The sequence below is a fragment of the Dipteris shenzhenensis genome, chromosome 14 (genome assembly GCF_047967505.1).
Source record: "Dipteris shenzhenensis isolate YYH24624 ecotype China chromosome 14, Dip_SZ_1.0, whole genome shotgun sequence".
Taxonomy (NCBI): domain Eukaryota; kingdom Viridiplantae; phylum Streptophyta; class Polypodiopsida; order Gleicheniales; family Dipteridaceae; genus Dipteris; species Dipteris shenzhenensis.
In genome coordinates this window covers 31,556,102-31,580,771 of record NC_141609.1, presented here as the reverse complement: position 1 = coordinate 31,580,771, position 24,670 = coordinate 31,556,102, and the positions used below count along the sequence as shown (strand labels likewise).

The 24,670-nt window shown below is 42.7% G+C and overlaps 1 protein-coding gene across 5 annotated transcripts in view; it reads left to right on the top strand.

The window, feature by feature from the left end:
* The first annotated feature begins 440 nt into the window (after positions 1–440).
* Positions 441–24,670, top strand: part of LOC147894474 (cAMP-dependent protein kinase regulatory subunit-like) — an 86,185-nt gene continuing 61,955 nt past the window's right edge. For 4 of the 5 annotated variants that reach the window (XM_087385022.1, XM_087385020.1, XM_087385023.1 and 1 more), the window contains exons 1-4: positions 441–636; positions 890–1,033; positions 13,703–13,779; positions 21,293–21,389. In XM_087385022.1, coding sequence (XP_087241148.1) covers positions 1,031–1,033; positions 13,703–13,779; positions 21,293–21,389 — 177 coding nt within the window. In that variant the 5' untranslated portion in view covers positions 441–636; positions 890–1,030. Of the gene's footprint in view, positions 637–889; positions 1,034–13,702; positions 13,780–21,292; positions 21,390–24,670 lie in introns of those variants that run through there. The other variant, XM_087385021.1, reaches the window with a different exon arrangement.

Here is a 24,670-nt window from a genome sequence, read left to right as displayed (position 1 = left end):
GAAAGAAAGCATTGCCAGGTAAATGGGTCTACAAGATGAAGGTCACAAGTGATGATGTGCCTAAGTACAAGGCCCGTTTGGTTGCTAAAGGGTTTAAGTAAGAGAAGGGTGTGGACTTTGATGAGTTAGGAATATAATAAAGTTGAGAGAGTATGGGCCCCCATACATGATATGAGGGTAGTTTTTTTTTTCCCCGACTCACACACACGGTTGAGGCTATCAAGGGGCAACCCGCCTTGCCTCTATTTTCATGGGGATCCAACGAGGGCCGTTGCCCTGGTAGGCCGGCAGCCCATCCACTGGGCTGCCGCGGCTTCCTGGGGATATGAGGGTAGTTGGAGTGGCTGGGAAATTGGAATGCCCTCTAATTAGGACAAAACGTGCCCTAATAAACCGCCGTGATTAGTAGTTTTTCGACGACGCTCCTTCCTGAGCATTTGGCAAGATTGCTGCATTTTCATCGTTTGGATGCAATTTTGGCCTTGAAAACCACCGCTTCATCGCCAAAACACATTCCGCGCAAGCTTATGGAGCACCGATCTATCAATCCGTCCAATGGAGTTTTGCAGTCTTGGCAATCATAAGTGGTCTTATCGTGGTTTAATTGACGGCCAAGGTCTAGCCTGCATGCGCCAGGTTTTTGACTCCCTCGAATTCTTCTGTCCTTGAATCGATAGCGCTGGAATTTTCACCGTCTAACCCAGAAATTTAGTCCCTGCATTCGCAACGCATTAACTTGGCTCCATTACCCGATATTAATACAGGAATTGAATCGATTTTAATTGACTATCGACACCTTCGGAATTGAATCAATTTTCCGTGAAGTAATTTCATTGCGAACAATGGTCAACTGTCCGATATTTGAAGCAGTCATTCTTGAATTTTGCAGATGTACAAGTTACATCTGGCATCGCCTTATGGGAGGGATTCCATCACCACATTTGAAGTGTTTGATGACCATTGAAGATGCATTGTTTCCTGTTCCTGCTGCTGATGAAGAGATTCGTATCAATTTTTTGTTGTTCTTCAAATGGTACGCACGATAGCATCTGCTGTGGCGGGGTGCCGGTGTGCGATTTGCATATCATAAAGATTTTCGTGGCCTTCATAGGGCGCAAGAAAGCGTTATAATTTGTCTCACCACCCCTTCTATGTGTTTTTACTCTGTTAAAAAATCTAGATGGCTTTTTGGGCTAGCAAACTGGTTTTGTGAAAGTGAGAGCAAGAATCGGAAGTCATCGGCAGCCGTATAGCCTCATAACTGGTTATCCTGGGCTATAGGAGGGCATGCACGTTTGAGAAAATGTCAAGCTGTCATCCAGTCACTGCCCTTTGCGCCAAGTCAAATAAAGGATAAAGCATACTTGTAGAGTATTTTAAAGTCCTCAAAACTGAAGTCCAAGGAAGCTTTTAATTTATATATCATGTTGTTACAGATTCTCAATCGTCCAAAGTTTAGGCTTCTTTAGAACATTCAATAGATGGGTTGAATTCTCAATGTAGCAAAGATGTGTTTTTCTCATGCCTTTTGTCTACATTTCTGAAATCAGATGCAATTATCAGCATGATGAACAGTAGCAGCACATTAAAAGGGTCCTCTTTAAATTGGAGGACATCATACGCATGATGTCAGGGCTTGTAGTTTGGGAGTCCTTGGATTTTGTATCGTTGTTTGTAATCAATGAAAAGCTTACCAGAAAACTAAATAACTCATTTCATCTCAACACCTAAAAAAAATCCACCTGGCAAAACCTGTAGCGTTCTTTGTTTCAAAAAGCCAGGAATCACGGGCTTGCCAAAACAAGGAGCTCAAACTACAAGCCCGAAAAAGAAGAAGAGAGAAAACAAAAGTCCTTTTCTAAGGTGATAGAACACTTAAACCAAAGGATGCCCCAAGTAGACTAGATTTCATGAGCCAATATAGAAATCCAAATATAATATTCTGCTCACAGGCAGTGTACATTCTGAGAAAAGAAACTCATAGTCCTCCAGCTCAGGGGGAGGAAATATGATAATTCCAATGGCTTATCACCTAGGCAAAGAACGCTCCAAAGGCATAAAGATTTGTTAGCCGCCAGTCCAAAGTCATGAAGGTGAGGTTGCTCTCTCATCTCCAAGAGGAAGAGCTAGGTGGAAGGCACATGCCGCTTGAACACCTAGGGTGGACACTGAAGGCTGCAACACCAAAAAGAATACCAACCACCAACGTGACCTACCACCATCAACACCTCGCGGCCAGCAAAGTGTACAGGAACCAAAAATCTGCACCAAGAGACGAGATGAAAGGGGTGTTGGAGGCATTGGGTGGTGAGGTGCAAACTTAACCCAAGCCTCAACACGATTAAGCCATTGATGCCAATGCAGCATATTGAATTACAGAATTCATTAACAAAACCAAGGCAGTGGAGGCGATCTGCAGCAGGTACAGGCTGAAGGGGGCTGGAAGCACCAACAGGAATCTACTAGGAGCAAGAGAATGTAGCAGCTAAAAGGAAAACACTAACAGTGTCTCCAAGCAGCTAATATAGCTAGGACAACCTTTGCAAATATGCACAGCAAACAGAGGGCAGTGAAAGAAGGAACAAATAGTGCCATCTTCCAGTCTGCACCGACAGTACAGACTCTACGGCAGCTTGAGCACCATGGAAGAAAGATTACTAGAAAAGGTGCAACACCACTCAGTAATTGGGGGGTAAGGGTGCAAAGCTAAAACGGTCAAGGGGAAAGCCACGTCACACTCTTGTTGGGGGCTCCTTGACTAAGATTTTAAGTTTTACAAACTCTTTTATTCAATGAATTGGTATCTGCAAGGAAGTAATTTACCCTTTTGTAGTATTTTATTATCCAAATGGTGTCACTAGTTCTTTATGGAATAATCAATAACCACAAATGCCATGAGGCTTTTAAAAGTTGAGCCCTTGTCCTTTCTCCGAACACACTCAAAAAGATTGACCCTTGATGGAAGACCTTTCACATGTGTCAAACCATCCATAAGTCGAATGTTAGGAATTGGATCTTGGCGATTTGCCAATGTTAATGGTCACATTGCTTAATACGATTGAGAAAAAACAAAACAATTACAATAGTTTTGAACTAGATGTACATACCTATTTGAGGTTGTATAGGCAAAAGGATGGTTAAATGGCTATGGCGAGGCCAAGTCTACTCTCCCAAATTTAACTATGTGAGAAAGGGATTTGCCCTCAGTTAGCCATATACACCTTAGAATAAACGTCTCTTGTCTCCTGGAATTTAGTGGCCAAAGACTTCTTAGGTTACTAACCACTTGGATTTTGTATAAAGGAGGTCCAAGTCTAACTTTGGCTTTACTTGGTCCCGGGTCGTGACATGAAACTTATGTATTCTTAGGACGTCCAAGAGAAGCAATGCAAAAATGACTCTCTTTATGAGAATCAGCCTCGCCATAGTGAGACTTGTTGCCCCATGGCATCTAATCATTCTTGAGTGATTCAAAGTCTACCGTATTGTATTGGCCAAATATAGTTGTGTACAAGCCAACAAACCTCTAAGATATACTACTTGGAGCAAATGTCTAATTGCATGTGCCACAATGATGTAGATGCGATAGATATAGAGCAATCCTAGCAATATACCTACCTTTCAGTGATGATATTGTCTAGAATGCTCCAACCCTAAGCACAATCCGTTTGAGTCTTGTAAATCAAATTTAGAACTATATGACTATGGCCTTTGTATCTAGTGATGTGACTATCACATGCACCCCTGCACTAGGGAGCATTGTGACACAGTTTGACCCCAAGCAACAAGTTTAGAAGAGGCAAATGTCACATGCACCAGTGTCAAGCCCTTCCAACCCCCATGTAAGGAGGGCTTTGCCCCTCATTTCAGGACTCAACTCCCAGCCTCCAACATCGCCTATCAGCTAGCATATGGTCGAGGTTCGGTGTCCTGTTTCAGCAGCGTAGCTCCATCTCCCTCATGTCGCAGTTAGGGGACTAGGCATTTATGCCATCACTATAAATAAAGCAATGTACTATAGGAAGATCTCTGGTGTCTCTCATGAAGGAACATGGTGGAGAAGGAGAGGGAGAGAGAGAGGGTAGGCTAGGGAGATAGATAATGATACTCAAATGGAAACACAATGAGAGGAAACAGAAATGAAAGAAAGAGAAATAGAAGTACCAAAATGAAAGGACTCATATCGATAAGCTTGATGTAGACTCCTTGATGTGTGTTGATGTGACAGACAAGTACAATCATATATAGGATAGGTACACACACTAGAATACCAAAGTGTATATGAGATATCTCCCAATATGACACGTGGCACTCACACATAAGACTCTACTAGAACTCCTAGTAGAACACAATAAAAGAGACTCAACTTGACTTCATGTTCTAACACTCCCCATGGAGGAAAGGTGAGGGACTACTGGAATGGAACCAAGAACATAACATGACAATGATGGACTATGTAATTCAGAGGCTAAAGTCTGAGCGTGTTCAGAGGTTGATCCAAGCACTCTCATGGCTTGAGACTCAACATGCTCAGAGGCTCACATCTTAGCATGGCTACATGCCCAGCTCATAGGTCTAGGAATTCACCACCATCCTGGAACTTGGCCAGGCCTGATAAAGAGACCCTATCAAGCCAATACATGGCTCTTACAATACATCCCCCTCTAGGCTCCAAAACAAGGTGACATGGAGCCACACACTAGAGATAGCAAAACATCATTTTAGGAGGACTATCCAAGGATGAGAACCTTTATTGATTCATGAGATTATTACATTGAAGTTTTTGGGATTTGAATGTCTTTTTACCTTGGAATATAATGCCTGCTCCTCACAGACATCTGTGTTCTTCGTTCATGATCAAGAAGGATTGCAACCATATCATCAAAAGACATATCCCGTGCTACACGAAGTGCTGGTATAATATTACGACAGTGAGGAATATCCTCAATGCAGGAAAGGAGGACATCCACGTGATCATCTTCCCCAACAGGGGTCTTCAAAGCAGCAAGTTGGGTCCATATGATTCAAATGAGCATTAAGAGAATCTTCATGCTTCATATGGATCTTAAAGAATTCTTGCCGGAGAAAAACTTTGGAGTTGATAATTTTGTTACCAAACAGACGCTCTAGCTTGTCCCACAATTCATGTGCAGTATAATCAAAATCCAAGTGATAAATAACTTGATCAGACAAACCCAAACCAATGATAGCATGAGCTTTGTCATTGAGATTTCCCCAAGCTAGAATTTTCTTTTCTTCAGATGCAGGTTTCTTGTCTTTGCCCACTAACCACATTCCACACACCTTCCTGCATAAGCAAGAGACTCAGCTTGGTTTGCCAAGTGCCAGAAAAATTTTCAATAATAATAGCAGATTTGGAAGACTCCATTTCAGCAGGGACGAGAGGGAATATTGCAGACCTTAATCTCCGAGCTTTTGTCCCAACAGCCCTGAAAGAAGATGGCGACCAGCAGTTCGGCTTATGCTTGCATTGCACCGATCTTCTTCATGCCACGAACAAGCTGGAAACGGCCTCAGCTTGCTGAAATGTATGTACCAGTGAATCTTCTCCACGCATTAGCCAACACAGCAAAGAATGTGCTTCACGCAGTAGCCAGCGCAGCAAGAATATGTCCCACGCAGTAGCCAACACAAAACAGTCACGAATCAGGGATTTAATGCGCCTTCTCCAAGTAGCAACCACGAGCAGCTCCATGCATCAGCAGCAACGAGGCCTTACTGCCACAATCATAGTGTCGAAATTTGCAGCCAAAGTGAGGTGGAGGAGAGGCTTGCGGTGGAGGAGGAGAAGATGATGAAGGAGAAGGGGGCTGTCTTCCAAGAGGAAAGAGGGGGAGCAGCTCATCTTTCTTGGCCTCCCTCACCTCAATCCCTTGGAAGAGCAAGAGGGTAAAGGAATGAGGGAAGAAGAAAGAAAGCGAGGAGGAAGGATGGCGCTGATAGGGCTGTCTTCCAAGAGGAAAGAGGGGGAGCAGCTCCTCTTTCTTGGCCTCCCTCACCTCAATCCCTTGGAAGAGCAAGAGGGTAAAGGAATGAGGGAAGAAGAAAGAAAGCGAGGAGGAAGGATGGCTCTGATACCACATGAAGGACATGGTGGAGAAGGAGAGGGAGATAGATAATGATACTCAAATGGATCCGGGAGCACAAGAATAGGCTCTGTAGTCAACTTCTTCTTGAGTGTATTGAATGCTTTCTTCTGTGATATTCCCCATGTGAAGGCTGCATTTTTCTTAGTAAGGTCATGTAATGGAGCTGCGATATCAGCAAAATGCCTGATAAACCTTCTGTAGTAAGAACACATGCCTAGGAAACTTAGAACTTCATGCACAGTTTTCAGCTCTGGCCATTCTTGAATGGCACGGATCTTTGCCGGATCCATCTGTATCCCATTCTTGGATATTATATGCCCCAGATAATGGATTTCTTCCAAGAAGAATTCGCTTTTCTTGCTGTTTGCATAGAGCTGATGATTTCTCAGCTCTTAAAACACTATAGCAAGATGTTCCTTGTGCTCTTCTTCTGTCTTTGAAAAGACTAGGATATCATCAAAGAAAGTACCCATGAAATGCCTGTACTTTCGGAAGATGCGATCCATCATTCTATTGAATGTGGCTGGAGCATTTGTCAACCCAAAAGGCATCACTAAGTATTCATACAACCCGAATGTAGTGCGGAACGCTGTCTTGTGCACATTGGTGATAGCCACTCTTTAAGTCTATCCTGCTGAAATTTGAATCTCCATTTAACTGATCCAGCACATCATCAATGCGTGGAATAGGGAATCTATTCTTGATGGTCATTTTGCTTAGTGCGCGGTAATCGACGCACATACGGAATGAACCATCTTTCTTCTGTACTAGCAGTACAGGGGAACAAAAAGGAGACGAGTTGGGCTGAATCAACCCTTTGGACAGCAAGTCCTGTACCTGAGCCATAATCTCTTCTCGCTAAGTTGCACTAACTCTGTATGGGGGCCTATTGGGTGGCTCACTACCAGGCATTAACTCTATCTGATGATCTTCTGGTCTCTCTGGGGGTAACTCCCCTGGCAAAGCATCGGAAAAGCAATCTTTAAAGTTTACAAGAAACTGAAACTTATCTTTGTCTACATCATTCATTTCAGCATGCATATCATTCTCTTTTTCTTTTATAAAAACCATGTACGCGGAAATTGCAGACTTTATTGCTTTACCACATGTAACATCAGATACAATGGGGATAGTCTCCCCTTTATTCCTGGCAACTAAACGCTGGTTTTCCCCCCTATGCACAAACTCCAGCACTCTTTCAGGAAGAGTCAACTTCACTGCCTTGCGATGAAACCAAGGCATTCCCAAGACTACATCATGATGTTTCAGTGGAGAAATTAAGAAGTCTTCCTGATCCACATAACTCTGTACATGAAGACGGAGCTTCCCTATCAAGGGAGTGATTGGCACAGGATTCCCACAGAACATCTGATCGGCATCCAAAGCCCTGCCCAACTCCTCTGTCTTTATTCCCAGCCTCAGGGCTAGGTCCTTTGATATGAAATTATCAGTAGCCCCTGGATCAAATAAAATAAGCGCTTGCTGGTCTTTGACTTTGCCCCATGATAGCAGCAATTCTCGTTCTTCTGGGTTTGAAACATGACCCAGTATGTCAGGAATTCCTCCTGTCATTGGCTTTTGCGGTCCCCGTGGCTTCTCTGCCTCTTTTCCCTTCGAAGTTGAAGGCTTTTCTGGGCACTGGGCAGCCACATGCCCCTCTTTGCCGCACTTGAAGCATTTCCCATCTTTATGGAATTCAGCTATCTGTTCAGGGGTGAATGGAGATTTGCCTTTATATGACTTTGAAAACTGAGTACCTCTCGGCTTCTGAGGCTGAAACCCTTTCTTTTCAACCTTGGGATACTCTTTCTTTTCTGATTTTGAAAAATCAGTTTCCTTTCTTTCGGCACGTCCTGCATGCAAGGATAGTACAGTGGATGGATCTTGTAACGGCACAAGACTAGCTATTGAAGCTGAATGCATAAGGTCTTGAATGTTCTTTGCCCCCAAAGCATTCACTACTGCCTCGATTCTTGGACTGAGACCTGCTCTGTACTTTCTCATTTGGGTTCCTTTGGAGATCTTTTTGAAAGGTGCAACCTGCAAATAAGCATCCCAAAACTTTTGGTTGTACACATCCCCTGTATCTCCTGCATCCATATGCAAACTGTCCCAATCTTGAAGAACATGGTCTCTAAATTGTTTAGGCATAAACTACTGGTAGAAGGATTTCTTGAAGTCCTTCCACTTCTTTGGGGCTGACCCATCTGTGGTTTGTGCACTCCACCATGCACTAGTTGTTGCTGTCAAGTGCAAACTGTCCATTCCTAACTTGGAGGATTCTGAAAACTTTTTTGTACCAAATGCAGCATCAGACTGCCTGATGAATTGCAATGCTTTGTCTGTATGACCATACTGTCCATTGTAGGTCATAAACTTGACAGATTTACCTTCCTCTTTGAATTCCTTGGTCTCTCTGGAAGACTTACTCTTCCTAGACTTCTTGTGTTTCCTTCTTTTCCTGGATGGTTTATCTGATAAAGAAGAAGATACAGAAGTTGAACTCGAGGTAGACGGTGATGGACTAGGAGATCGGTGATGATGCCTCGATCTCTTCCTGCTATGAGACCGTCCCCTATGAGATCTCTCTTTCTCTGGCTGTACAAGAGAGTGTGCCTCTGGCATTGGCACGTCATATGCTACATTAGGCATAGCTTTTGCTTGAAACAAATGCTGAGCCCTTGGATCCTTTTTGAGATTTTATACGAGTGCGTACCATCTGCTCAAATTCTTGCTGAGTTTGTTGCACACCTCTGTCTTGGATGTACATCCCTATCTTGTGAATCCCACTGGATAGGCAATTGAGCCATTTTTCTTACAACTTGTCTGAGATCTGCAAGTTTCTCACACACACACTATCTATGCAACTGATGCACGCTGCCTTTGCTTTTCAAAGAGAAAATTTACCTCAACAAGAGGTGTCTTGCATTCACAATCTATGGCAGTACTGGGCTGTCAGCTCAAGGCATATACCCACAAAGTTGCCAAGGCATCAACAACTATATTGCCCCTTTTCTGGCTGCTGCAGAAAGCACTCAGAATGCATCTGATTCCCTTTTTCTGAACACAAAGGCATGCATTTTCTCTTTTTCTGCAAATCTCTGATTTCTCCTCTGATCTCTGCTGTTTCTGACAGTAAATACTCTCTCAGATAGGTGAGAACTGCTAGCAGAAACAGTCTCTTTTTTTTTGTTTTTTTGTTTTTTGGGGGACAGTAACCAGATGAAGTAACTGGCTGGTTACTCTAACCAGACTAGTTCTGGCCTGGTTTGGTTGGCTTTGAACTGCACCTCAACCATCTGTAGTCTAGTTAACCAGCTATGGTCTAGTTAACTAAAACTAAGGTTAGTTGTCAGATCTGGTTTGACTAACCAGTCTAGTTTGGTTAGACCGACTAACTGAACCTCTAACCAGGGTTAACTAACCAGAGTTAGTCTAGCCACTGGTTTGCCACCTCAGCAGTCCAAGTCAGCTGCCATGTGTCCTGCCATGTCATCACCCTACATGTGCTACCACGTCAGCATTAGCTCCCACTGCCATGTCAGCATCCACACGTGTCTGCCATATCAGCATCCACACATGTCTGCCACGTCAGCTCTATGCATGCCACATGTACGCCTGTGCCACGTCACCTGCCTGGCTGGCTGCCATGTAAGCCTAAGGTTGAACCTTGGCTGAGAAAATATGCGTAGGCGAATCGTCTAGAGCATTGTGCCTTAGAGACCGTCGCACGTCGCGGGCTTTTGCGTCTTTGCGTGAAGGTCCGTCAGCCAGCCTTCTGGAGACCGTCCGTTGCGAGCTCTTCTGCATACTCTTATTCTCCAAAAGAACTTTGGAGTGGTGAGGGTTATTGCATCATGACTTACGCCAACATGGAGACATCTCGTCACGTGAAAGAAAGAGCCCGACTTATATTTGTTGCACCTTGGTTGGCCTCTTTGAAAGTTCCATGGGCATTTGTTGGCAGGTCCCGCGTGGCTTTCAAGCCCCAAAGTTACAGTCGTTCGGTTACTGCAATATTTACACCTCTGCTAGTGTAATCCGTGATACAGCGGATAATGAAGCTCAGCGCCATATCTAGCAACGTCGTCAAACGGGCCAAGTGTTTCAACGTAAAATTGCTACGCTAGCCTTTATAGCTTTAGATCGTCACCCCCTTCAAAAAGAAGGCGAGCCAAGCTCTGGTACCAATGAAATACTAGCTCTCTTGTGGAACTCACGCTCGTAATTATCTGTAGAAACACTCTCATAAGAGCTCTCTCTCTCTCTCCCTCTACACACACACAGCTAGGGCCCAAGACAACATGTCGGGCTGGACCCCCCGAAGGTATTTTATTTCTTGAAGAGAGAATCTGTTTCAAGAGTTCAGCGTAGAGCTGCTTGATACATCAAATCCAAAACGTGAATGAATCATTACAAGAGCTTCAAGCTCATTTCAAATTGGCAACATGCCACTTGTCTAAAATCTAGACTAAGTCCTATTACATGCCACTAAGGACAACTCTGGAGTCTTTGAAGCACTTGGTCACGCGAACCGCCTCCTACATGCTTGTTAGGCTCCCGTAGCGCTTAGGAAAAATAACTCTTCCTAGTACTCGCAACAATTAATTAAAGCCCACCACCATGGCACCCATTAATTGTTAGCGCTTTGCATGCAAATAACACACTGTGGACTAATTCTAGTCACGGTGGGCGTCCTCACTGAATACATGTGCACACATAACAAATATAAAAATATATATTTATTTTCTAGTTGACCGAAGTCAACGCTCTTGATCATGATTAAGGAGCTTTGACCAAGGGTCGATGCGCCTTAATTATAGCCAAGTCTCGCCAACCGAAGTTGGCACAACTCTCCAACCAAAGTTGGCACATCTTGGTTAACCGTGGTTAACCCTCTTGGTGCATGCCAAGTCTCGTTGACCGAAGTCAAAACTCTCTGATTGTAGTGAGCTCTGTAGTTCTCTGGTTAACCGTAGTTAACCCTCTTGGTAATAAACCAAGTCTCCTTGACCGAGGTCAGTTTTACTTGACCAAAGTCAAGTATCTTTGACTGTAGTCAATTCTTTGACCATTAAAAGAACTCTTTGACCATAATTAACACATATAAAACTCTTTAATTATGATCAAATAAATGGTCAACTGTACTTTGACTTAGGATATTCACATTGTGGTGACATTGTATGGATGACAATAGATAGATTGAGTAAAATGGTTTATTTTTTTCCAGCTAAATTTTTTATGAAAGCTCCTCACTTAAGGACAAGTACCTTTCATGGTTGAGAAAAAGTTGACTATGTGCATATTTAATTGTCCTCAATGAAATGGTCAAAAAACTCTTTCTCATAAGCTGAATATCTTTGCTACGTTGAATCTAGCTTTTCACTTTCAAGAGCTGCAGGCCATCCGTCTTGGATGAACAAGCCATGTGCATAGGCTTCCACCTACTACGAATGGTAGATGTGGATGTGCTACCTTTAACATTGGTGCAATATCTATAATACATATCATAGCCTCAAAACTTTCTTGTTTAGCTCTAACCAATGAAGGTCTTTCCCCTCTCCTTAAGTTGGTGTGTCATTGGAACATCAACTTTGGCATAATCTTTTATAAATCTTTTATACAAGCTAGATAATCCAAGAATTATTCGTAACTTCTCAACCATTCCTTGGATAAGGCCATACAAGAATAGTCTTAACTTCTTCACGATCCATAGGGGTATGATTTTGAAAAATGCCAAATGTATTTGACCTTGTTGGTGAAAAGTTTTGGCAAAAATTTTATGTTTATGAAGCAAATTGAAAACTTTTTTCAAAATATTCTTATGCTCTTTTTTAGATTGACCAGATGAGGATATCATTCAAAAAGTCCTACAATGAACTTATAAAAAAAGGGTTTCAACATATTATTCATGAGACTCATGAATGTGGCTGGAGAATTAGCCATAATGGCCATTACGAGTTCTAAATGCCATCTTTGGCAAGGTGGAGGGAATCTACGTGGAGCAGCCAGAGGGATACACTGCATTTATGGTAGATTTTGTGGATGGAGCCGGATGATGATCAAGTTGAATGGGATAGATTGGTCTACTCTCACCCTAACAGCCCTGGAGAGGATGAGGACAGGGGGGAGTGACCTGCATCAGGATATGGGATGAGTGGACTGTCAGCTCAAGAGATGAAAGGCTTGCCATGTGGGCAGATGATAGGGCTGACTGGGATGCTATGTGGGCAGCATGGCAGGAGCAGAATGTTGGAAATATGTCTTGATTGGAGCCCATATTCAGGGCTGATCAGTCCCCTAGGGCCAAGGAGCTATTCATAGGCCATAACATGGGAGCCAAGCACTGGCACAAAGGCTACAATAAAGGATATGCTGGGGCCTGTTATAAGCCAGCAGCAGGTTGGCCAGTCTACAGACTGGCCAGCCAATGGTTGTCTGTGGACCTTCTAGGGTGGGTTCACAGACTCCTAACAGAAGGTCCGCCGTTTGTTCAGTCAGCCTCAACAAGGAGAGAGAGGGGGTCAATCCCTGCTGTAAATAGACCCCCCTATGGGGGTAGTTAATGCAAAATCTCTACACCCCCAAACTCGCCACTTTTTAATAAACCAGGGCCACAGCTTCATGTTATACCTTATAGACACGTTGGTGTTTTCGTTTTGTCTGGTGTCCTCTTTTATACACATAATCTAACTCGACTTCTCCATAGGTGTTGATATCAATCCTTTGATGAATATGTGGGGTTTTCATTAGTTGACTAATAAGGTCTGTTGTCAGTGACAACTGGTATGCTTCAATACATTCTTTGTGGGAGTAATTTTGGACTCCTGTATGAAAGCCCATTACAAATGCCCTACTTGCATTGCATCGTACTTCCACCTACTCCAATATTGATGCTGGATCTAGTTCATCCCCACATTTGATTGGGCTGAATTTACTGGCTGGAAAAGGCTCATCCTTCCAGCAGTGTACATCCGTGCAATTCCTTGTGGTGATATTGCTGGCAAAGTTCTCAGTGCTAGTGGTGCATTTCTTGTAACATTTAGCAATTAAGTACCATTCTTTGATGCCGTTTCTGTCTTTATTGACTATACCTTTTAGTATGCTGATTCTGCTCTTAAAGGTGATGCTGTGATAGCCATGTCACTGTTCTAACTGAGTGATGCACATCCCTTGTTTTCAATGCCCTTGTCCCATGATCCAGGAGTCTTGTTCATGTTTTACTGCTAGGATGCTATAGCATTTTAAAAAAAAATGTCACCACATTCATTGATACAGCATATGGTGGCTCAAGTTTGATTGAGGCTTTACAGACTCTATTCCTTTTGGTAAAACACATACTTTCCTTTTCAGCATCTGTAAATAACTGCTGTGTGCAAAAACAGTGATTGGCAAGGAATGAAACTGTTTTGGAATACATCAAGAATATGAAACGTCTTTTATTCCTACTTGGAAAAGCCATTCCTTTTTGCCTCATACTGATAATACTCAATCTGATTAGCCTAATTCTTTCTGCAAAAGCTACGAACTGCATATTGTTCCTTAATGTGTTTTTAGATCTTATAGTCTCCTTTTCTGTTTCTTATTTGCAGGCACTAGCATTGCCCAAAGGATGGCGTGGTTTGGCACATTTTCAGTTGGAAAGCCAGCGGAATGTTTTAAGGAAAAGGTATGTTGGAATATGAAGCCAAAGTGAGTCTAAAATGAGTGTTCTAGGTGGTCTAGGTGTGGTTTTATAGTCTAGTGAGTCCTAGACATGCCACGTGTCACATTGGGAGATATCCCATAGACATTGTGACTTTCTAGAGTCTAGTGTCACACTATATAGTGTTGTACTTGTCTATTGTCTATCACATCAGTCAACATCAAGCTATCAATACATTGTGAGTATTTTGGTTATTGCCTTGCACTTGTACTTTCTTTTTCCATTTTGCCTTTCATTATGCTTTCCTTATTTCCATTCCGTTCCTAGCTAGCTACCATGTCTCTTCATATGGTATTCCCTTCTCCCTTCTTCCTTTGCCTCTCCATCTTGAGCCCTTTTCCTCCTACCCAAGCCTCACCATCGAAGACCTCGAGCCTCAGCAAGGAAGGACCATGTGGAGCTGCAGTAACCGCCAATGCTCATCCAATTGAGCCGCCTCTCTGCCCGCCATCCTGCGGATCTTCTGCCCGCTCCTCTACTCGCCATTCAGCCCGCAGCAAGCAGCAAACAAGCCCGCCATTCTGCTCGCTCTTCTACCCGCCTTTGCTGCCTTACCACACGAAGCTGCCCATGCAGCTCTTGCTGGCCCTACCACGCAGCTCTTGCTGGCCTACCACGAAGCTCTTGGTGACCTGAATCTGCCCACACTGCTGCTCCAGCTCCTGCCCACACTGCTGCTGCGCTCTCTACCCACGCTGCTGCTCCTGCAAGTCGCCAAATCCGCCACCATTTCTCTGCTAAGTGCCTGCAATGAGCTGCCCAAACTGCCCACATTTTTCTACAGCTCATATGTGCCTCTGAATTCTCTCTCTCTCGCATTCCCGGCATTGGCATCGGTCTTCTACTTCCTGACATTGCTCTCTCACTTGGCCCGGACAGATTGATGTAAGCTCCCGAGAGCTCCCGAGCATGACACGGCCCAGCATCGACCTATGATTGCCCGTACTGATCGATGTGAGCTCTGGATATTTCTCGACTATCGACGATTGCTTCTTTGAGTTCTCGTGGTGCTCGAGCTTCACATTGATTGACTCTTCGAGTGCTTGTGACTCACCCGATATTACTTATCTGATTGGTGCCTGAGGTTCTTCGCATTGATCGACTTTCCGATTGCTCATGGTACCCAAGGCCTCTACATCGACTTTTGGGTGACTCTCCATCTTCTATTTTGAGAGTCATGCCATGACTGCTCCATGTAGCTACTCCATGGACTTCACCGACACATATTTTGGGGCATCCATGCCTAGTGCTTCATCGACATAGTCATCGACGTGCACATATGTGCAGTGGCTACTTGGAGGACATCTCTTACTCCTAAGAGATCTATTTTTATTATTTCTACAGCTTGATGTATTTTGGGGTCCTCTGCCCTGGGTAGTCCCCCTAAAATGATATGTATTGAGTGTTGGGTTTTCATTGAATCTAAAGGTCCTCTGCCTTGGATAGTCCTCCTAAAAAGATGTATTTGGTTTTCCTATTTTGGTGTGTGGCTTCCTAACATGTTCTGTTATGAAGCGAAGGGGGGGTGTACTGTGGGAGTAAATGTGTTGGCTTTGATAGGTCTATTTGTTTATCAGCCCTGGCTTGAGAGTTCCAGGATGTTCGTGCATTGGTCTCCTAGACCTCTGAGTTGGTCATGCATCCATGCATGATGAGCCTTTGAGCCATGCTAGATGAGATTTCTATGTTATTCTCACTAGCCTCTGAGCCATGCTCACTTACCTCTGAGATTGTGTGGGAACCATGTCTAGTTCTAGACCGGCATGCACAGTTTTGATGACCGTCATTGTCATGTTCTGTTCTTGGTTCCATTCCAGTAGTCTCTTACCTTGCCTTCATGGGGGAGTGTTGGAATACGAAGCCAAAGTGAGTCTAAAATGAGTGTTCTAGGTGTGGTTTTATAGTCTGGTGAGTCCTAGACATGCCACGTGTCATATTGGGAGATATCCCATAGACATTGTGACTTTCTAGAGTCTAGTGATGTACTTGTCTATTGTCTATCACATCAGTCAACATCAAGCTATCAATACATTGTGAGTATTTTGGTTATTGCCTTGCACTTGTACTTTCTTTCCTTTCCATTTTGCCTTTCATTATGCTTTCCATATTTCCATTCCGTTCCTAGCTAGCTACCATGTCTCTTCAAGGTACCCCCCTTCCCATTGCTGCTTTTGGAATATTTTGCTTACTATGGCCCATTGTACTCCTAGGGAAAAATTGAGAAAAGAATGAAAGGTCCTTGTTAAGCTTTGTCATCTTTTTGCATATTATATACAAGAAATAGATGGTAGCAGGTTTAAATTTGCAAACATAGAGCACTAACTTTCCCCAGAATGAATGAAGTTCAATACATATATAACTTATATCCAGGGCCTATGCTAGAGGGGTGAGGTGGGGGAATGAATACCCCAACCGCTCCTGCTCCCCTGCCCCCTATATGGAAGATGTACTAACTCTAATTGAGAGGAGACCCATCCTTTTTACTTAGCAAGTTGTGCGAACAAGATGGCAAAGCTATGGACTATTATGATCTGAGTGCCCAAATAACGTTAGACTGAGCTGTAAACATCATAAACAAGACGTAGATGGTATCAGGTTTGAATTGCAAACATAGAGCACAAACTTGTCATTGAATCAATGAAGTTCAGTACAATATAACTTGTATACCCTTGGAAATTTGTGTATGGAAGATACAAACTAACTCTAAGTGAGAGGAGGACCATCCTTGTTACTTACCGAGTTTTAAAGCAAGACGACAAAGCTATGGACTATAGCTTTTACGATCTGCGTGTCCTAATAACATTAGACTGAAGTTTTACAGACATAACCAAACATGCAATTGATAAACAAAATAGTATGCCATATTGAGTATCAGCACATGAGCAAATCATTGTGATATCATCAAAAGAGATCTGCAAACATCTTCCGGAGTTAGAACAATACAACATTAAATCTTTAAATCTTATGGAATTTGTCACTCTTACAGAAGAGTGATTTGCTCAAGCTCAAAGCTTTCTATGATGCGGGGGTTGAAATTCTTTGGACAGCAGAGGGTACATTTGGAGCAAATCGTCAGCTAAGGACGAGGATTTAGTGGCCAGTCACTCTAGAGCTGCTTTGGTAGTAATGATTCAGGGAGCAGGTCTGCTGGATAGATATATGACTCTAAGCATCAGAATGGCAAGAAGCAAGTATAGCTGAGTTTTCCACTTTAAGAGGAAAACGTAGGTGGAGCAAACACTAGAAAGTTGTCTGGCTAGAAATTACAGCTGCTAGAGAAGGTTCTCTATCAAATTGTCATATTAAAACCATTGGTAGCATGCAGGGTGGATAATTTTCATGATATAGTATTGAAGGAACATGGTAGAGAGAGGGAGAGAGAGAGGGTAGTGATGATGAGTCTAGTGTGTCACAATGCACCCTAGTGTTGGGGTGCATGTGACAGTCTGAAAAAAAAACGTACCAAATGGATTTTTGGAAATATATACGCAATGGGTTTTGGATAGTGTGGCAAGAGCTTATTAAATGATCATTATATGTGGAATGGTTGTCAGTATTAACTTCTTGTTACGGAAATTAATGAAGGTGTAGTGATCAGTGCCTATATCTCCCAAGAGCATTGATACTTCTCTCATGTACCTACGGGTGTTCAGATGGATTTTGAGGGTTATATTACAAATACTATATAGTGAATCCAGATCTGAAAGAGAAGTATAGTTTAGCAATGATTGGCATGACGTTGAAAGGTTATGACACTACTATGATTCTGAGATATATCAAAATCGGAACCTTGTTGAATATGGTTTACTCAAACCTCGGATGAGAATTGAGTAGGTGGGCTTGAATCAAATTTTGAGTTTGCTTAGAGGATTCTAGACCTTATACTTCTCCAATTTACTATGCTTGGTAAATGCATATATTTCAAGTTTTTTGTGTTAACTACCTTGTGGATACTCCTTATGGAATGCGACTTTGGAATGTGAAGTATAGTCTGAGAATAATTGATTTGTTTTCCTACCCTAATTTATGCTAGCGTAAATCGATTTTTAAAGGTGGGAGAATTTTATGTTCATAATTGGACTAACTATGGCGGATGAACTGTCTTGGGGAAGGCCAGGCTAATCTAGGATTTTGGATTGGGCCTAGGGTAAGGGTGTGGTGTAAGCAGGTGTTTTAATTAACCTAGGGTTGAGACCGAATTTGCATGGACGATGTTTATGTCCTATTGATTGAGCTAGCCGAATATTGGCGTGGATATTTTGGTATGAGAGCTAAATAGGCAAAGCGTGGGCCCTAATTAAACCAAAGCTATGTTGGACATGCAACCTAAGTTTAGGGCATATTGCTAAGGATAGCCAATGCTTGGTCGATAAGAGGCTCAGTATTGAGGGTCAGTGAGGTGGACTCTCCTTTGGATTTGACCTATTGGCAAGGGGGCAGTAGCCTAGAGGAAGGAGCATGTGGTATGGGACGTGTGTTTTGATGGCTCTCGTGGTGGTCTACACCTCAGGTGCACGGGTGGCTTGATGTACTGAGCCTATGTTGGGAGGTGAGCTGCTAACATGGGTTGTTTGAGGGATTGGCCCGTGTTGCTTTGGACTTTGGTTCGAAGTTACACCCCTCCAGGGTCAGATTATTACTTTACCAGGTCAGTAGATGTTTCATGGCAAGTGTACTTCAGCAAACTTGGGTATCCCCAAATTGGCCACATGCCACCAAAGCGACATTCTACAAAGACCTTTTTCTCTGCTTGACCAAGGATGGCTCGGATCCTACAGGTCCAATAATTAGATTTTGTACAAATAGCTATGGGATAGCTAAGGAAATCATCCCATCGATTTCACATTTAGACAAGTTGGTAGTTGACATGCAAGAGGAGCATATGTTGATGAGATGCCCTTCAAGATCCATGGAAGATAGCACAGTCTCTTTGAGCATAGGTTTAGGACATAAGTTACATCATTGACTATTCAGACCACAAATATGCTGCACTTTCTTTCCTTGAGGTCACCAGACATAGAGGGACACTAGTCGTGAGTTAGGGGCTTAGATAGCAGAGGATCAGAGGCTATTTTAGGGGGGGAAAGCATACCGAGTGGCCACCGTATGACACGAGATCTTGAGCCCACTCTTCATAGTTGCCACACAAGTAAGAGGATATCTACAAAACCAGCAAGTGGGCATCCTATTTGGGGCATCATGCTCTCCGTGTCGTGCGTTTGGTTGCTTGAAGGTGTCCATGAGTCCATCTCATGGAGCAAAGCGGAGGAAGAGAGTGACAAATCTTAGGCATGCTATAGAGATGCCAAGGATCTTGATGGGACCCTTGCCACGACCACTTCAGCTCTTGGTCTCGTAGGACTTTTTGGTCTTTTGCAGATGTTAATAAACATATTTCTCTCTCTCTCTCTCTCTCTCTCTCTCTCTCTCTCTCTCTCTCTTTGGACTGTGGTTTGGTATGAAAGCAATTTCTTGAGCCATATTGATGAGAGGGCTCGCCTCACTGGCTAGATTGGAGAGAGAACGTTTTCAAACCCAATTCTAGCATGTGCAATGGAAAACCTTCAGTTTGACTTTTAGGTCAAACCAGCAATGCTAAAGGCAACACTATCTAGGGAGTGAATCTCATGGGCATGGAGTGGGCTGCTCTTAGCTATGATTGATGGGAAGAGCTGCACTCCACATGATACTATACTTGCATGGTTTGTCACAGAGTACATATATCTAGATATCCCATTTCAGATTATCACATATATGGACATGGCAGAGAGTATGATGTGACCTTGGTGGGAAGGCAGAAGTTGCCATGGTAGGCTCTCTCATCATTTATGCAGCTTGTGGCAGATGGCGATGGGAGATGCTAGTACTCATTATCTATGAGATGGTTCCATTCTCAAGGCATGTCCCTTGGCCATCTCCTAGTATTCTCTTAGTGTGCCACCATGGGTGAGCTTTAAACCTCATCTCAAATTCCACATTGGGATTGGTTGAAAGTTGGATGCCACGTGCTGGCGCTGTGAGTCAAAACTTCATACTTTGTTACATGCAGGAGGTTGGAACAAATGAGCATGTGCTTATGAGATGTCCTTGATATTATGAGATCCAAAAGAGATACCAATGTCTCTTTGAACAAGGATTTCAAGATATGAGGGGAGTCTATGAACGACTTCTTCACAAAGGAGAAAGGGGACGATCTCGGATGTGGGATCCTATGCACAGTACTCATATGCACCAAATCGCCATGAGGATAGAGACAAGGCCAATGAGCATATGGGGTGCCCCATCCACGGTACTCTCTTTGTAGCCTGCTAATGCTAGGCTGCCTCGCGGTTCCCTCCAATGCTACCTAAAGGGGCAGTATAGACGGGTCTTATACTGTGCAAGAGACTACTGCATAGTGGATTGTTTCAAGACGTCCATGTGTATGATGTGAGACCAACACAATAGGTTGAAGGTTGGAAGATGCAGATCTTCAAGAGACGTTTGGCTACCTTGACCTACATCCATTGCTTTGAGATGTAGCTCTGCTCTATTTTTATGTTTTGTTTTTTGCACATGACATAGAGGTGTGCTAGCGGGAACCAAGCAGCTTTGGTTTCATTTGATTGGTCACCTCCAGCACAACATGCTACGTCGAAGAGTTAAAGAAACCTGGCAGGGTCCCCTCATCCATTGTACTTTGGCATTTCCAATTTACCGAGTGTCGTCTACCATTGTTGTTGTTGCGGTGGCGTTGTTCATGTTCTTAAGGATTTTGATCGTCCCTACTCATTGCTTCTTCAATTGTTATGTCCTCCATGCTGCTTGTCGATGGTGAGAGGTTGAATACTTGAAGAGCGTCGAGGGCTATATCCATGCACAAATAGGTCGTTAGACATGCATAGATCACACCACAATAAAGCATAAAGGTATTTATACACATGCATTGAAACGTACCTGTGCACTCCCCATATCTTCGAGAATCATGCATGGTCTACATCAAAATTCCCCTGATGAAAATGTTTACTGCCCTCCTCGGGGCTTTAAAAATATCAAAGACACGTATGTCCCTCGATGGGTCCGCAGCTCCTCGATCAAGGGTGCCATGTACATGTCCATATTTTTGGCCTTGTTCTTCCCTAACACAAGTAGGGCAAGCATGAGGTATCTCTTCTTTATTGCTAGCCATGGCGATATATTGTAATTCACCAAGACTATGGGCCATCTACCTCCCTTACATGGGGTGTACAAGCATCATGTATTTCAGTGCTTGGTCTCATTGGCCTTTTGTAGACGTTAAGAAATCTTTCTTTCTCTTCCTTCTTCAGCACCTCTTCTCTTTGCTCTTTCTTTTGTTACTTTGCATGCAAAATTTTCAATGGTGAGATAGTATGTATTGCTGTAATATTTGGTAAAATAATTTTGGTAATGCTAATTTTCCTTTTTGCATATAGAGATGGTTATAAGAATCTAACTTGGGTTGTGATGCTAATGAAAGTTTTCAAGAGAGGACATTTGACGAGCTGTATGTTCTTGAGGAGATTGCTTCAAATGTAAAATTTATTTCCAATCTTCCCTTCTCAAAGCGCCTTGAGGTAAGCTAATTCATCAACAGATCACAATTTGCATTTTCTAGAGAGTGGGCAAGAGTCTTTGGTGCCATTTAAACAAACGAATTTGCAATTCTGAAAGTCAAAAGAAGGGTCTTATTTATTTTTTCCAAGTATAGTGTTTGAATACTGATACCGGAAGATATGATGTGCATATCTTCATGGGCACTTAAAACATGAAGGAGGGCTGTCATAGAATGTAGTCTGTGCTGGCATTGTAGTGTTTATCTATTGTAGCTCTATGAGGAACTTTGTGCATCAAGACTACATCCATAATGTTTATTTTGTAATCCTATATCCACCTTGAATGCTTGCATAACTTTGGGTAACAACCAATCATGCTAGCAGATCCCTTTTGTCCACTCTACCATTACCTTTTTACTAAAGCAAAAGTAAAAGGAGAGATAACTTATACGGCTTACTCCAAGGGCTCTCGATATTAAATGGTATTTACCTACTTGATATTGAATGGCATTTACCTAGATGGTTCTCAAAATTGGAAAATGAGAGCAAGGATCCCCATGAGAATTCTATGTTGGCATCATTTCTAGTAACAATGTTTGTTGGGCTCCTGGTATTGAATGGTATCTACCTAGATGGTTCTCGTATTGCAAGGATCCCCATGAGAGTTCTAAGTTGGAGTCAATTCTAATAATAATGTTTGTAAGATGTATGCATTTCATTGTTAAGGCTAGTAAAGACATTTCACAATGAGGTAAGATATTTGGAAATTTATATGAAACGATGACTTGTCACACGTATGACAGTGAGATTTGTCCCACCTTCACTCAAAGTTGCAACATTTAAACAGTGTTTCCCATGTCGTATGTACAGAGAAAGGGGGTTTAAGCCTTATGATTGAGAGGATGGGGATCCTAGTGAGTGCATGGTTCTTATGATTGTAACTTATAAGAATAAGAGCATGGTGTAGGATTAGAAATGGGGACCGGGTAAGAGATGGTGTTAAGTGTCAAAATTCCAAGTGGAGTTGAGACAAAGCCTTCTCAATTCATATGTGGTTGCAAGGTTTAGAGAGGAGTTCAGGGCTGCTAGAGTTGGCCACATCAAGGAGGGTGTTTGGGCGTGAGTAGAGGTTATGAAGGAAGAAGAATGGTTCTTGGAGGGTGCTAGAAGCAATAGGTTGCTAAAGGGGGAGTGGGAATTTAACGGCTAAGGTAGTCTTAGTCTCGTGGAGTTTGTGAGAGGGAGCTAGCCTTCGTATGACTTGCAAGAGGGGGCCCTCTCAAAGACTACAAAATGTGGCGGCTTGAATCAACACAAGTTTTTAGTGCTTCAATCCCATTTTTTGCCTTAAATAGGGTTCACATATGGAATCACATCCTTAGGCTAATGTAAGGTCGAGATGACTTATTCTTACAACTAGCCTTAGGTGTAAGTGCTTCTTCAATTATATTTAAATTAATTAGAAACAAGACTTCTCACTACGTTCCTTGGCCTACACTTGCCCTGTAGCCTTGACTTAGTCGCAAGTTCTTGCGGTTCAAGGTTATCCATTTTCCAACATTATTCATGGTTTTGTCAAATGCTCATCGGGTGTTTCGAGGTATGGCCATCATTCCCATGTCTGTTTGGTATGGACCTTGATTTAGTAACTATACGAGTTAGGGATATAGGGATTGGTTTGGCAAGATAGGTCTCCTTGATTGTAAAGCGTTGAGGTCTCACCCTAGCTGTGTAAGGTTTCAATGAGAGGGTTTTGACAAAAAAGGAGCCTGTAGTTATGGTCTCACACCAATCAACCTAATTGTCTTGCCACCTCATCATATCAACACTGAATTTTTCCAGAGGGTTCCATCATGGCAACTACTAGGACAACGTCCTCAACATGTTGGCATCGGCCCTCGAAGTGTGGGTGAGAGGGGTGTTGGAAAGGTCACCTCCCCATTTGTAAGCCCCCGAGAGCATGAGGGAGCAAGACCTAGGGCAGAAGATTCCCAAAGAAGAGAGAGAGGGAGGGGTGCCACAATGGCAACACCTCACAAAAGAAAAGGATTGCAATAGATGGTGCCAAGTACAAAGCATGGAACTAGATTGGAAGGGGGCAGATCTAGAGCAATAGAAAAGGTGGCCGTCGGCAGGAGGCGACACCTATAGATCCAACAGGGCACGTGGCAACACCATTCCATCTTGTCAACGCCCCCATCATTAAAAGTTTTTTAAAATATTTAATTTATAATTTTATATTGATGTTAAATTCTTATTTGTAATATTAAAATTTGTGTTATTATATATTTAAAGTTCAAAATAATCTTAAAACCGTAAATTTAACAATATTACTTTAAGAAAATTTCTAATAATTTCAAAGAACTATTAATTCACTAAAAAATAAACTACAAATAAGAATTATGCTTTAAAAAATCATGCATTTTTATGTAAGCATACATACATATATCTCTCTATAGATACATGTATGTGTCTGCATGTGTGTGTGTGTGTGTGTGTGCACGTGCGCTATTCTGGATCTTTGGTGTTCATCCTGTTTGGGTAGGGTTTTGGTGTTCATCTTGTTCAGGAAGGGATTTGGTCTTTTGTTTCCTTGGGTCCGTTTTTGTGTACTATGGAGTCTATGGAAGGCCCATAATCGTAGAGTCTTTGGTGACCCTGACCTCTCTAAGTATCATTTCTTCCGTCCTTCTCTAGTGCAATCATTCTTTGACTGCCTGCATGCACGGGTCTGGAGATCTTTTGATGTTGTAACTGCTTGTCCCTTGTTTTTGCGGGGACAGTTTCATAGTTTCTTGTCACCAAAAAAAAAAAGAGGGGTGTGTGAATGAAATTTTCTGATCTTGTATTTGCTGGTCTCCACTTTGGGGACAGCCTCTTCTAATATAAAAAGACATGGATTTCACCCAAAAAAAAAGTGTCTTGTGTGTGTTTGATACGATCAGATGGGACTTCATTGCAAATGTCATGCAGCGGTTGGGTTTTGGGCCTAAAATGCAAAAGGTGGTTTACTGGCTTTATGATGGTGGCGCAACATCTTGTCTTTCATCTGATTCTCTCTCTTCTTCATGGTCATTAGCACGCTCTGTCCATCAAGGCTATCCGCTCAGTGCTCTGTTTTTTGCCATTGCTACACATCCCTTTTTGATGCATATGGATGATTTTGTCTCTCGACATCATTTACATGGCATTGATATTCTTGGACGTGCTCCCTTGGTTAGTCAGGCCTATGCCGATGATTGCTTCTTTTTTCTTAGGATATCTGAAGCAGATGTTAGACATCTTATGCATGCCCTTCACTT